Source organism: Dryobates pubescens, chromosome 10, assembly GCF_014839835.1.
Source record: "Dryobates pubescens isolate bDryPub1 chromosome 10, bDryPub1.pri, whole genome shotgun sequence".
NCBI lineage: Eukaryota > Metazoa > Chordata > Aves > Piciformes > Picidae > Dryobates > Dryobates pubescens.
The window spans coordinates 34,116,952-34,132,631 of record NC_071621.1 but is presented as its reverse complement, the minus strand read 5'-3'; the positions used below and the strand labels follow the sequence as shown (position 1 = coordinate 34,132,631).

General features: G+C 44.0%; 1 protein-coding gene across 1 annotated transcript in view; it reads right to left on the bottom strand.

Annotated features, from left to right (window-relative positions):
- Positions 1–6,430: 6,430 nt before the first annotated feature.
- Positions 6,431–15,680, bottom strand: part of SLC36A4 (solute carrier family 36 member 4) — a 96,512-nt gene continuing 87,262 nt past the window's right edge. Inside the window, exon 11 of the mRNA XM_054164582.1 lies at positions 6,431–6,995. Coding sequence (XP_054020557.1) covers positions 6,688–6,995 — 308 coding nt within the window. The 3' untranslated portion in view covers positions 6,431–6,687. The remainder of the gene's footprint in view (positions 6,996–15,680) is intronic.

Below are 15,680 nucleotides of genomic sequence, written 5' to 3'. Positions count from 1 at the left end.
TGGTGCAGCCTGAGACTGTGTCCTCTTGTTCTGGTGCTGGCTGCCTGGGAGAAGAGACCAACCCCCACCTGGCTACAACCTCCCTTCAGGTAGTTGTAGAGAGCAATAAGGTCACCCCTGAGTCTCCTCTTCTCCAGGCTAAGCAACCCCAGCTCCCTCAGCCTCTCCTCATAGGGCTTGTGTTCCAAGCCCCTCACCAACTTTGTTGCCCTTCTCTGGACACCTTCCAGCAACTCAACATCTTTCCTAAACTGGGGGGCCCAGAACTGGACACAGTCCTTTTGTTGACAACAGCAGGTGAATGCCATACAAGATACTCCACACTAACTATAATGACAAGATGTGCTTATGTGTGAGTAATGTGTCCTGTGCCTGAATCTTTATGCTGATGCTTCTTGAGTCCAGTTTGATGACAGTTCATTATTTTATCTATATGCACCAAGCTAGTTACACGATCAGGGATTGAAACTGGAGAGGGAAGATCTTACTCATGCCTGATTGCTGCTTCATTCACATAGACTCAGATCTCTCACAGAGGTTTTTCTTCACATCTTGGAAATTAACTTACCTCCTACATACTGAAATAGTAAAAAAGAGGCATTATTTTTCAGGCCAATAAATATGAATGTTTGAAAAAGGAAAACTCTATGCTTGCATTCATTTTGTCTTTTACACTTCTGAATCTGTAGTTCTATCCCACAGACATCCAAGTTATGCATGAGCCAGCAATGTGCCCTGGTGGCCAAGAAGGCAAGTGGTATCCTGGAGAGTATCAGAAGGGGAGCGGTTAGCAGGTCAAGAGAGGTTCTCCTCCCCCTTTACTCTGCCCTGGTGAGGCTACACCTGGAATATTGTGTCCAGTTCTGGGCCACTCAGTTCAAGAAGGACAGGGAACTGCTTGAAAGAGTCCAGCGCAGAGCCACAAAGATGGTTAAGGGAGTGGAACATCTCCCTTGTGAGGAAAGGCTGAGGGAGCTGGGGCTCTTTAGCTTGGAGAGGAGGAGACCTCATTCATGTTTATAAGTATGTGAAAGGCAAGTGTCAGGAAGATGGAGCCAGGCTCTTCTCAGTGGTGCCCAGTGACAGGACATGGGGCAATGGGTGCAAGCTGGAGCAGAGGAGGTTCCACATGAACATAAGGAAAAACTTTTTCACTGTGAGGGTGACAGAGCACTGGAACAGGCTGCCCAGAAAGGTTGTGGAGTCACCTCTGGAGACTCAAAACCCACCTGGACACATTCCTGTGTGACCTACTCTAGGTGATCCTGCTCTGGCTGGAGGGTTGGACTGGATTTTGAGGTCGCTTCCAACCCCTAACGTGCTGTGATTCTGTGAAAATCACAATGTCAAGTGTTGTCTGTCATGTGTTTTGTTTGGCTTTTTTCCTCCACATATTAGAGCCTGATGGAATTCAGTGTTCCCAGTAAATAGCCACCTAGGGCGTATTTTTCAAGGAACAGACTTTAAAGCACCCACAAAATTTAGGAACCAAAAACTCAGGTTAAAAGCAGTGCTGCTGAGAGTCAGCTTATAAAGTACATGTCCCCAATGGCTAGATCCAAGAGGAAATTCCACCATATGTGTGCTTTTGCTCATCTTTTAGGGAGATAAGGATTCAAAGTCTTCTTTACTCCCAGGAGGCTGAAACCCATTTTTCCAGGCTCACAGCTGCAGTCTCTCTGCTGGTTTAACAGGAATTTCAGACCCGGGCTTCTAATTCATGAAAGTCTTTTCCCTCTCAAGAACATTTTTGTACCACTTCTGTCTAAACTGTATTTTCATAGGCATCTCTAAAGAGTTGGGTGCTTGTGGATACCTCAGTGAGCACACCTTCAAGGGGCCTTGTATTAAAATGCAGAAGTAGCTCTCCAAATTCATATCAAATAATTGGTGAGAAAGCTTATGCTGAGACTTTTGTTTCCAATTAGTAACTTCAAATTGACAGAATACAGAATTAACCAGGCTGGAAAAGACCTTTGAGATCATCAAGTCCAACCTATCACCCAATCATAAATTACAGAATTACAGAATCATAGAATTGTCAGTGTTGGAAGGGACCTCAAGGATCATCTAGTTCCAACTCCCCTGCCATGGGCTGGGACACCTCACACTACATCAAGTTGCTCAGAGCCACATCCAGCCTGGCCTTAAAAACCTCCAGGGATGGGGCTTCTGCCACCTCCCTGGGCAACCTGTCCCTGTGTCTCACCACCCTCATGGCGAAGAACCTCTTCACCTTAAAAGCCTTAAAAACCTCCAGGGATGGGGCTTCTACCACCTCCCTGGGCAACCTGTTCCAGTATCTCACCACCCTCATGGGGAAGAACCTCTTCACCTTAAAAGCCTTAAAAACCTCCAGGGATGAAGCTTCTACTGCCTCCCTGGGCAACCTGTGCCAGTATCTCACCACCCTCATGGGGAAGAACCTCTTCACCTTAAAAGCCTTAAAAACCTCCAGGGATGAAGCTTCTACTGCCTCCCTGGGCAACCTGTGCCAGTGTCTCACCACCCTCATGGCGAAGAACCTCTTCACCTTAAAAGCCTTAAAAACCTCCAGGGATGGGGCTTCTGCCACCTCCCTGGGCAACCTGTTCCAGTATCTCACCACCCTCATGGGGAAGAACTTCTTCACCTTAAAACCTTAAAAAACTCCAGGGATGAGGCTTCTGCCATCTCCCTGGGCAACCTGTCCCTGTGTCTCACCACCTTCATGGGGAAGAACTTCTTCCTAAGCACCACCCTGAGATTACTTTCCTAACCACTGAAAACAATGTGTATCTTAGAGGGCTAATACTCCAACACCAATCACTTCCAGTGATGTAACAGTGAGTTAGCAGGGCAATATTACCTTAGTGTTTATTGATACAGAAGATTTAAGTTACAGAACATCAGGCAAACCCACCCTCTTCACTTGCCCAATATCTGAGGATGAACACTTACAGACAACAAAATGATTCAGTGACTTCAGAGTGCAGCTATTGATTACAGTAAAACTGTTAATATTATATTGCAAAATATAAGTGCATGTACAGTATATAAATACAACAGCTTTCTGTTCCTTGTCAGGAACATAAGCCAATCACATACATCTTTCAGTTTCATTTAGCTCCTGCTAAAAGTACACTCCTATCTTAAATATACAATAATGTAAACCATAGCTATTAAATCTTGCAGTTTCACTCCCTGCACCTTAACTCACAACTTATATTACAGTACTGTTAAAAGCTGAGTGAACACTCTTTTTACTCAGGTTTCTGCCACAATTTCCTATCTTTTCAAATCTTTGGCAATGTTTCACAGGAACAATCTCATTACTCAGCATGTTTTTTACTATGTGACACTTTAACCATATCCAAAGCAAGACACTCTGACTCCCAGCTCCTTCTATTTGAAAGAGCAAGCCATGCAAATGCACTGTATGAGTGTTTAGAACAGCAGCAATCCTACACTGTAGGAGAAAAGGTATTAATAAACAGTTTACAGATCCAAAAGACACAGCATTGCTAGACATGGCAATGTTGGCCCACTGAGTGAACTCACTATTTCATACCTGGTCAGGCTCTTTGTAACAGGATTGAGTATGGTAAATACAGTCCTATTGCTATATAAAATATGGAGTGTGTTTGGAAAACAAGACCAAAAATACAGGTATGAAATACCTGCCTGCAAATCTGCTCCTTGCCAGGCTGCTTCTGGGTCAGACACAGCTGTAAGATGTGTAAGGGTTTGTACTCGGGCCAGGTTATACAAAGTTTGATGGGTAAGATCAGATTCCTCACACCTATCTAGCTCCTAAGCAAGTCACTTGACTTTCAAACAGTACCCACCTATTTAGGTTCTAGGTACCCAGCTCAGCAAACCTTTGATAGTACCATTTCAATACTCACTTGCACCTGCAAAACACCACCACTGAACTCTGGTTAAGTCCTTCTGCACTCCGGTAGAAGCTGCTCACTAGGGCACAACTGGTGCAGAACAGGTGATATGAAAGGCCTCAACAGTCCTTTATTTTCCAAACACATGGGTAGAAAGCAGCAGAATTAACAGGAAGGCCTCAACAGTCCTTTATTTTCCAAACACATGGGTAGAAAGAAGCAGAATTAGCAGGACAAATAACTTTAATTCAAACCCTACCAGCGCTGCTAAAATTGTCCCACATAGAAGTATGTGATGTCAAGTAAAATATGCTGCACAGAAGTTTCTCCTATCAGTCTGTAGTGTATGTTTATGCAAATGACAGGCTCATCATGAAACAGATGGAAACAGATTCAGTGTCTTAAAACAGCTTAAAGGCTAAAAAGTCTTTAAGACAAAAAGCTGAAGTTACCTTTTGCCTCTCTGCTAACTCTCTGTGTTTGCTCCTCTGTGGCACTTCCTCAAGAAAGGTTATTTCTAGAGCATCATATCTGCAGAGATTCATCCCTTTAAAGTGCCTGCCAAGTATTTAACTTTGTCCATGCTAAAATGAAAACAAGAGCATTACTCAGATACTATTGCTTGAACAACTACATGCAGTTTGAACTGCATGCTGTAACAAACCCCTACTAGACATGCCCTCATCAGCACAGAGATGAAAGTGCTCAAATGCAGTCACCACATGGTGGATGACTAGGGAAATACTCTGAATAGAAAATATAAATATAGATATATCTAGCAGTATTACTCTAGCACTGAAATGCCAAGTGGTAGACTTGTGTGCAACATACTGAAGGCAAGCAAAATATTACACATATTCCTATCCTAATGTGTATGAATACAGCAGGGAGGTTTTGGCATACCATATTTCCTGGGGGAAAGCTATAATTAAAACATAGAAAAAGTATAGAAAAAAGAAGAGTCTTTGTAACAGGGTTGAGTATGATAAATACAGTCCTATTATTATAGAAAATATGGAGTGTGTGTGGAAAACGACCAAAAATAGAGGGTTAGCATTTGGAGTCAGAAACAGCTACGAAGTGTGAGCCACAAAACCAAACATGACCCCTGAAAATCAGGATTCCAGCATGGGCTGGCTGAACAAAACTCATTTCCATCCAATTACCAACTTATCAACCTTTTTTTACCCCTTTTTGTTCTCTTCCACAATAGAGGAAAGAAGCACAACTCTGTAAAGGGCATGTTAGATCCTTTTTTAAGGCAGAACAGAAGCATGAAAAAATAATCATTGTATCCTCCAGTAGAAATATAGATAGGCAGTCTACAAAAGTGTTTCATACATTTGTATAGTTGAAATCAAGGGGAAAATGGGTAAAAAATGGGTAAAAAATGGGTTAGGGCAGCAGCTACCAAAAATGTAAGAAAATAAACTGTTTATCATTTGTGCAGTTGAATGGTTTGGGATTGTGCAAGCAATATTGCTGTGATTAACAACGTCCTATAGCCTTTCATTCCAAACCCAAAAGGGATAGATCATTGCTTTCTACAAGAGTATCCTATTTTGAACATATACATCTCATATAAACTGTACCTCTCTACAAAGTCACAGCAGCTGAAAGCAAGTCCTGAGTCATTTCTTCAGACAACCTGCAGGTAGGTGGTATGCTTGAGGAAGAAAGGGCTTCAAAACAGACATCCTTGGTGGCCCCTCCAGCTCACAGTGCTGTGGAATCATAAGTTCTTTCACAAATAACCCACAGTTTATAGGTGTGAAAGTATAGCACAGGCTTCAGTCTAGAAAGTAGTGTCACATCCTTTCCTTTCTCATGCAGAAAGTAACATCGTGACCCTTCTAAGCTGCTCTGGGCAGCCAGACCTTGGTTTCAACAACCACCACAGCTGACACTTCCCTGGAGCAAGGGTTGTGCCACGCTGAACAGCTCATGCATGGTAGAGGAACATATGGGAACAGATTGTGTAAGATAGCAAGTACACTCCTAAGCAGATAACATTTGGTCTAAGCAAAGATCCAGCCTTTACCTCAAAACCTTACCTTACAGTCTTGTCCATTCTTCAGCATAAATATTAAGATGTCCAGCATGAAAAACTTCCTTTATGCTTACTGTAAGCCCTCAGCAGCAGTGGTCTGCTGTACTAACCAGGGAGGGCTGGTACTTCCAATTGCTTCCAAAAAACCCTTGGAGTCAATGTGAAAGAAACTGAACAAGAATTCACAGCACAGTCTGCAGACATATTGACTCCCAGGAACCACAGCCAGGCAACTGCAACTGCAAAACCCACAGATGCCCCTTTCAAAACTAAGGTGCCCCTGGTTCAACAGGGTGTTTAATTCACCCATCAGAGGCAGCCAAGAGAAGATCTGTGCACCACTCAGCTCCCATTCCAACCCTTACAACAGAGCTGGCATGAAAATAGCTGCCTGGATATGGGAACTGGACTGCTTTCCATCTTTTCTGAGGGGGAAGGCATCTTGACTTCCTTCTAAAAATCCTTTTCTTTGTTGTTCCTTGCAAATAAGCTAAAATCATATTTCCTTACTGTACTCACATAGATATATTTTAAACCATGACATCAATTCAGTTTTTCCCAGCAGAGGTTGAGAGCAAAGGGGTTAATGCAGGTAGCAAGGGGGAAGGGAGTGAAGAAAAGAATAAAGAGCAGAGGGAGAAAGGGCTGCATGCTGGTTTTCAAAAATTCATTTAAAACCCACTGGAATGAGGCCCACACACAGGCCTGCCATCCATCCAGGATTTCTTGTTAAGGAACAATACAGTTCACAGTGGCTGGCCATTATTTTAAACCAGCCAGGGAGTTTGTAGCATTTAAATCCCCGGAGATGCTCTCTGTTGTGTTTGCTAGCGCTGTGGATGCAGGGGAAATGATTTCCTCAACCGTCACGTAGGTCCCCGTCAAAAATCCGACGACTCCAATAACAGCTATAAAAATGTCTTTAAGTATTGTCCACAAGCTCAAGTTTTCCTTGTAGAAAGTGAGGATTTCAATCAAAGGCGGCAGAATCAGCGCCAGAGTGCTGCTGCTGACGGCTCCAACTAAAGAAATCACCAGGTCCAGGCGAGGGATCAAAACTGCTACAGCGCCTAAAACGACAAGAAGAGGGACAGTGGTTTCACATTCAACATCCTCAGGAAAAACATAACTGTGTCAAACAAATCTTCTGGTGCTGATTAAAAAGCTCTGTCATTCATTATTTTTCTAGCTACAAGTGCTGTGCACTATACAGACTAATACCTGCAACTGTGAGATGCATTTTCATGTCCATGGGAGACACTCTGAATTTCTGCATAGGCTGGCAGAGCTTCAGAGAATCACAGAAAGCATTTGGTTGAAAGAGACCTCGAAGATCATCCAGTCTGACCTACAACCCAGCACTGAAGGGTCAGTGCTAAACCATGTCCCTAAGCACCAGCTCTACACGCTGCTTAAACACCTCAAGGGACTGTGACTCCATCACTGCCCTGGGCAAACCATTCCAATGTTTGAAAAGCCTTTCTGTGAGGAAATATTTCCTCATATCCATCCTGAACCTCCCCTGGCACAGCTTGAAACCATTTCCTCTAGGCCTGTCGCTTGCCACCAAGGAGAAGAGGCTGGCCCCTTCCTCACCCCAACCTCCCTTCAGGTAGTTGGAGAGAATAGAATACAATAAACCAGGTTGGAAGAGACCTTCAAGATCATCATGTCCAACCTATAATCCAACAGCACCTAATCAACTAAACCATGCAACCAAGCACCCTGTCAAGTCTCCTCCTGAACACCTCCAGGGATGGTGACTCCACCACCTCCCTGGGCAGCACATTCCAATGGCAAATGGCTGCAGATGGTAATAAGGTCTCCCCTGAGCCTCCTCTTCTCCAGGCTAAGCAACCCCAGCTCCCTCAGCCTCTCCTCACAGGGCTGTGCTCCAAACCCCTCCCCAGCTTTGTTGCCCTTTCCTGGACACCTTCCAGCAACTCAACATCTTTCCTAAACTGAGGGGCTCAGAACTGGACACAGGACTCAAGATGTGGCCTAACCAGGGCTGAGTCCAGGGGCAGAATGACTTCCCTGCTCCTGCTGGCCACACTATTCCTGATGCAGGCCAGGATGCCATTGGCCTTCTTGGCCAACTGACTCTTTGTTTGTGGCAGGAATGTCAGCCTTTTTCTCTTCCACAAATACATCACCTTCTAGCTGTCAGACACCAGCATAAACATCCACAACATCTGCCTGCTTGCCACTATCTATCACTTCTCATCAAGATGAGCAAGTAATCAGGGAGAGAGGGAATGGGGAAAACTGTCAGCATATCAAAAATGACACATATTGTGGTTTTATTCTTCATTCTTAAGCCATAATAAAAGATTGTCTTTAAAGCAACTCCTTTGCCAAGAAGATATTATGTAGACAATGTTTATGGCAACAGACACACAGAACTAGTAGGAAGGAAATCCTCATATAAGACATGAGGATGAAAACCAGAAGGTGTGTATCAACTTCATCACTCCTCAAGATGAGCTTCTATTTGCAGAGTGTCTTTGCTGTGGGCTGAATGCCACCAGCTGCCACGAATGTTGACAACTTGTGATTCTGAAAAGCAACATACTCAAATTATGTTGTGATGCTCTCTGTTGAGAGTATCTAACTAGGGAAAAACTACATTGGCAAACATACTCAAAATTCACTGGCAGAACACAACAGTTATCTGCTGCCACCAGGTAACCATTTGCTACAGATATTAATAAAATCTCTAACTACAGATATTGCACATAAGAAAGGAGGCAAGATGGAAGGTGTAAGCTCACAGAGAGATAAAGGATTCTCCAGCCCTTCCCATTTGAAAGCAGCATATCAGACACATATCATCCACTGCTCTGACAAGAAAAATAATTAACTTATTCTTGCTTGCCATGACTATAGTTTAACACTTTGTGTTTCTACAGAGCTATGAGAGGCACTATGTGGCCTAAACAAGCTGGGGCAGAGACAGAGGTGTCCTTCAGGAAACCTTAGGAACACTCTGACACTCAGAAGTATAAACACAAGTTTTTTATCCCACGGTTACAATACACCTACTCCATGTCAAACTGTTTCTTCCATTGCATGAATGTGACAAGGACTGGAAATGTCCTATGTTTATGCATTAACTGGGACAAAACTGAACAAAATTAGAAAAGAACTGGTACTGGAGCAAGTACAGAGGAGGGCAACGAAGCTGGGAAAGAGCCTGGAGAATAAATCTTGTGAAGAGTGACTGAAGGAGCTGGGGATGCTTAGTTTGAAAACGAGGAGGCAGAGGGGAGAGCTCATTGCTCTCCACATCTACCTGAAAAGACATTGTGGAGAGGCTGGTGCTGGTCTCTTCTCACAGGTAATTAGTGGTAGAGCTGTGACTGGGTAGGTTTAGACTGGACATTAGGAAAAAATTTTCACAGAAAGAGTGGTCAGGCCTTGGAATGTGCTGCCCAGGGAGGTGGTGGAGTCACCAACCCTGGATGTGTTTAAAGGCCGTTTGGATGTGGTGCTTGGGGAGACGGTTTAGGGGCAAACCTTGTAGAGTAGAGTTAATGGTTGGTGATCCTGAGGGCTTTTTCCAACCTGAATGATTCTGTGAAGAATTATGCCAAAGTTAACTTTTGCAGCCATAACTGTACTCAAGCCTTAGAAGCAGGCACAAAACAACATTGGACAAGCGCTCAGACCAGACTGACTGACACAGATATTCACAGTCCATAAGCAAAAAGTGTAGCTGGAGTAAATTTGCAATGACTTGTGAAACTCTCAGCTAATGAGTATGTTGAATGTGTTCTTCCGAAGTAGAAGAGAGGGCTGCACATTTATTATTTAGTCAGTTAGACAGATACAGATTTTCAACTTATGGAATAGAATAGAGTAGAGTAGAGTAGAGTAGAGTAGAGTAGAGTAGAGTAGAGTAGAGTAAAGTAGAGTAGAATAGAGTAGAATAGAATAGAATAGAACAGAACAGAATAGAATAGAATAGACCAGACCAGGTTGGAAAACACCTTAGAGATCATCGAGTTCAACCAATCACCCAACACCACTGAATCAGCTAAATCATGGCACCAAGCACCCCATCCAGTCTCTTCCTAAACACCTCCAGGGATTGTGACTCCACCACCTCCCTGGGCAGCACATTCCAACGGTCAATTACTCTCTCTGTGAAGAACTTTCTCCTCACCTCCAGCCTAAACTTCCCCTGGTGCAGCTTGAGACTGTGTCCTCTTATTCTGGTGCTGGTTGCCTGGGAAAAGAGACCAACCCCCACCTGGCTACAACCTCCCTTCAGGTAGTTGTAGAGAGCAATAAGGTCTCCCCTGAGCCTCCTCTTCTCCAGGCTAAACAACCCCAGCTCCCTCAGCCTCTCCTCACAGGGCTGTGCTCCAGACCCCTCCCCAGCTTTGTTGCCCTTCTCTGGACACCTTCCAGCAACTCAACATCTTTCCTAAACCGCGGGGCCCAGACTGGATACAGGACTCAATTTGTGGCCTAACCAGTGTGGTGTACAGGGGGAGAATGACCTCTCTGCTCCTGCTGGCCACACTGTTCCTGCTGCAGGCCAGGATGCCATTGGCCTTCTTGGCTGCCTGGGCACACTGCTGGCTCATGTTCAGCCTACTGTCAAGCAGTACCCCCAGGTCCCTTTCTGCCTGGCTGCTCTCCAGCCACTCTGAGTATGTTGAATGTGCTCTTCTGAAGTCGCTGAGAGGGCTGCACACTTATTGTCAGTTAAACAGATTCAGATTTCCAACTTATGTAACAGACCACTTTTGATTCTACATGTGTCCAGAGTATAGAAGGTATTCATTAATTAGCTCATAGGTTTCTTTGAAACATTCTGCTTCATCACAAATAATGAGAATTTAGTTATTTAATTAATTGGGGGGAAAAAAAATTAATCTACAGTTTATAATTGCTTCAGGTAACAGAAAAGCAAACTGTGCTGTGTGTTGGTTTGGATCTTGCCAAAGGTTTGTCTGGCTCACACCATTTTGTACACACCTGGATACTGCTGTTGGAGGAAGTTTGCACACGTGTTTCAAGGTTTTAATCAGCGCCTTGTTCATTCTCTAACAATCAAAGAGAAGTGCAATTTGTGTTTATTACTTACTAAAGAATGTCCTCAAAAGCTAAGAAAGAGGCCCAGTTTCAAGGAGAAGTAAACAAGGAGCATTCCTACAGGTAGGGAGCCTGATTTTCCCAGCCATGCACAGGTTTTAAATATGCAACACCCAAGTAGAAAATCTAAACCTTAACAAAGAGTCATGAAACTTTCAAGGTCTGAGAATCTCAGCTGAAGAAACAAGTCCTACAACATCTCTGTGGCACTTAATTTGTGACAAACATTTAAAAAATTTAAAGATTAAGGCTCACTGTGTGCTACTCCTTAGACATCAGCTGGGAATTGCAGGCTCACTTAGAGAACCATAATGAATCATTTATCTCTCTTTTATAGAACAGTAACACATCGTGTCACAATTAGAACAAATCATTTTAAAAGTAAATGACAAAGTCTAACAAAATGTAGTATTTTAATACTGTTTCTCTCAATAGGTAAGAAAAAAAATAATTACTACCCTGAGAGGTGGAGAGCAGCCAGGCAGAAAGGGACCTGGGGATACTGGTGGATAGGAGGCTGAACATGAGCCAGCAGTGTGCCCAGGTGACCGAGAAGGCCAATGGCATCCTGGCCTGCAGCAGGAATAGTGTGGCCAGCAGGAGCAGGGAAGTCATTGTGTCCCTGTACACCACACTGGTTAGGCCACAAATTGAGTCCTGTGTCCAGTTCTGGGCTCCTCAGTTTAGGAAAGATGTTGAGTTGCTGGAAGGTGTCCAGAGAAGGGCAACAAAGCTGGGGAGGGGTTTGGAGCAGAGCCTTACGGGCAGAGGCTGAGGGAGCTGGGGTTGCTTAGCCTCGAGGAGAGGAGGCTCAGGGGAGACCTTCTTGCTCTCTACAACTCCCAGAAGGGAGGTTGTAGCCAGGTGGGGGTTGGTCTCTTCTCCCAGGCAGCCAGCACCTAAAAAGAGGACAAAATCTCAAGCTGTGCCAGGGGAGGTTTAGGCTGGAGGTGAGGAAGAAATTCTTTCCAGAAAGAGTGATTGACCATTGGAATGTGCTGCATAAGGAGGTGGTGGAGTCACCATCACTGGAGGTGTTTAGGAAGCGACTGGATGGGGTGCTTGGTGCCATGGTTTAGCTGATCAGATGGTGTTGGGTGATAGGTTGGACTCGATGATCTCAAAGGTCTTTTCCAACCTGGTTAATTCTATTCTATTCTATTCTATGCTATGCTATGCTATTCTAATTCTATTCTGTTCTGTTCTATTCTATTCTATTCTATTCTATGCTATGCTATGCTATTCTAATTCTATTCTGTTCTATTCTGCTCTGTTCTACTCTATTCTATTCTATTCTACTTCACTGTACTCTACTCTACTGTATATGTACAAAGGAATATGATACCAAGTAGAAACATGTTTCTAATCTGAAGATAAACTAATGCAAATAATCAGTTAAGACTCTTTGTGAATAATTTACAGAGCTTTGCACACAGCTAGAAAAAAATTTGCATATTGATAGAATCAGTTTAAGAAAAGGATATTAGATTAAGTCCTGTGAATTAGAAAATGATTATTCTCTGCCTAGAATTGCTAATTAACATAGGGTTTGAGGTGGTGTTTGTTTTAGCTATTCTTTTAAGACACCAAATGATTGTAAGATGCATAGAGAAGATAACTGCTTTTTAAAATACTTAGATTCAGTCTTCACCAAACCAAAACAACTCTTCACCTGAATTCTTGTGAAGCATGCCATGCAATACCAGCTCAATCCCCAAACCAACACTGAACAGGAAGAGCAACAACGCAGACGATGAATTGCGGTTATATTACAGGGTGACAAATTCTTTCACACCGGGGAGGAAAAGAGATACAGGCTGCACACAGGAACACCACAGACATCATATGGTTTGTTCTTACTCCCTCTGCTATGAAAAGCTCTTTCAGCATTATCATTCTGTAACATACATTATGCATAGACAAAAAGTTTAGGAAAGATGTTGAGTTGCTGGAAGGTGTCCAGAGAAGGGCAAGAAAGCTGGGGAGGGGTTTGGAGCACAGCCCTGTGAGGAGAGGCTGAGGGAGCTGGGGTTGCTTAGCCTGGAGAAGAGGAGGCTCAGGGGAGACCTTATTGCCATCCAAAACTACCTGAAGGGAGGTTGTAGCCAGGTGGGGGTTGTTCTCTTCTCTCAGGCAACCAGCCCCAAAACAAGAGGATACAGTCTCAAGCTGTGCCAGGGGAGGTTTAGGCTGGATGTTAGGAATACAAAAAGGAAAACAAAGGATCATTCTAAACTAATTCATTGGGTAAATAGCTAGAATAAGAGGAGCTGTGACAGAACAGGAGGACACAGTCTCAAGATGTGCCAGGGGAAGTTTAGGCTGGAGGTGAGGAGAAAGTTCTTCCCAGAAAGAGTAATTGACCATTGGAATGTGCTGCCTAGGGAGGTGGTGGAGTCACCATCCCTGATGGTGTTCAAGAGGGGATTGGACGTGGCACTTGAAGCCATGGTTCAGTTAGTGATGAGGTGTTGGGTGACAGGTTGGACTTGATGATCTCTCACTCCCTGCCCCTCCCCTTACCCCCCTGTACAAAAGGGACAAGAGAAAGCAGCAGAGAAGTTAGACTGAGCCAGGGCCAGCAAAAAGCACTTTATCTCTCCCCAGCGAAGCAAAACAGCCAGAGATCAGAAGAGAAAAAGGGAAGAATTGTTGTGGTACAGCTCCTCTTACTCTAGATAAATATTTACCCAAGGAATTTGTTTAGAATGATCTTTTGTTTTCCTTTTCACACCCAACAGTGATTTATTTATATTTTTCTACTACTTTTTCTGCTCAAACCCTGCAACTAAATTTTAAAGGCACAGCCTAAAAGCACCACAGTTGGCCTGCTAATTTTGGGGCTGTGAAAACACAGAGTTGGTTTGGTAGGATCAGCACCTACTGCACGTGGCACACACTGAATTATTGCTGACATGCTCATTAATGACTTGTGAAGTTACTGCAACCTATCAAAAGTAAATTAAAAACATCATGCCCATAAAAAGACAACAATCACACAGGGAGGTGACCAATGCATTTCCTAAACAAGGCTTTGCAACAGCTGGTGTCACAGGCACTAGTTAGTTAAAGCCTGCTGTGTTGACTGATGATACTGGAAGAAGAAGTTGCTAAGTGCTTTGGCTTCCCGGAGAGAATCACATGCAGTAGCTAGCTGAAGTTCAGCTCCCTGTATTGACAGGCTCAGGCAGATTAAGTACTGAATTGTGACCTGCAGTCTGAATGCATCAAAAAAATGCAGCCATCTGCAGATGTTTTTAATCTTAATTTTTTTGGCATCTCACCTCATAAAGTGAGGTTTGGAGAAAGCAGTTTGCTTCATCATGCCGGAAAACTCCACTGCCAAACACAGAGCTGCCTACAGCTCAGCACAGGGAAATTCAGGCACAGGTAGGATAGGATGGGATAGGATGGGATAGGATGGGATGGGATAGGATAGGATAGGATAGGATAGGATAGGATAGGATAGGATAGGATAGGATAGGATAGGATAGGATAGAATAGACCAGGTTGGAAGAGACCTTCAAGATCATTGTGTCCAACCAATAGGGAAGGGGGGAGGGGAGGGGAAGGGGAAGGGGAAGGGGAAGGGGAAGGGGAAGGGGAAGGGAAAGGGAAAGGGGAAGGGGAAGGGGAAGGGGAAGGGGAAGGGGAAGGGGAAGGGGAAGGGGAAGGGGAAGGGGAAGGGGAAGGGGAAGGGGAAGGGGAAGGGGAAGGGGAAGGGGAGGTAAAGAAGAGAGAAGAGAAGAGAAGAGAAGAGAAGAGAAGAGAAGAGAAGAGAAGAGAAGAGAAGAGAAGAGAAGAGAAGAGAAGAGAAGAGAAGAGAAGAGAAGAGAAGAGAAGAGAAGAGAAGAGAGAAGAGAAGAGAAGAGAAGAGAAGAGAAGAGAGAAGAGAAGAGAAGAGAAGAGAAGAGAAGAGAAGAGAAGAGAAGAGAAGAGAAGAGAAGAGAAGAGAAGAGAAGAGAAGAGAAGAGAAGAGAAGAGAAGAGAAGAGAAGAGAAGAGAAGAGAAAAGAAAAATCCCTGAATTGCTGATTCACTGAAGTACCAGCAGCAGAACTCTCTGATTTTCTGCAGGGTGTTTAAAACACAGCTCCATTTCAGTACTTGTACAGGAAACATTTAAAAAGCTGTGCATGCTGTCAAGGTACAAATGATACAGCTACAGAAGTCTCATCATGGCTTCAGGGCAGGCAGTTTTCTGAAACTCAGAGGTTTGCCACCATTCCCAAGTTTAGCAAACTTACAGTTAGATTTCAAACCAGCTTCCTACTTAAGAGTGAAGCAGTTTTATTTCCTGCCCCATAAGAGCCAAGGTAAAACAGTAAGCAGCCTTCACGAAAATGTCTGTTAAAAACAGCACTCATAAGGGGCAGTGATTTGACAAATCTGCTTAGGGTGAAGTCATAAGAGGTAGGCTGCTCAGAAACAGCAGCACAGCAAACAAGTGCTTTATCTCAGAAGCAAAACCAGAAAGTAGCAGAAAGCACAGCGACGGACTGCTGGCTGGAAAATGAAGGTTTTCACAGTCCATCCGGAGAGAAGCTGTGCAGCTGGGTTAAAGAGATGCTCAGTGCAAGCCATGCGCCACACCGCAGAAGCCCCAGAAGAAGAGAGTCTCTCAAACAGCTGAGAAATCCCCCATGGCTG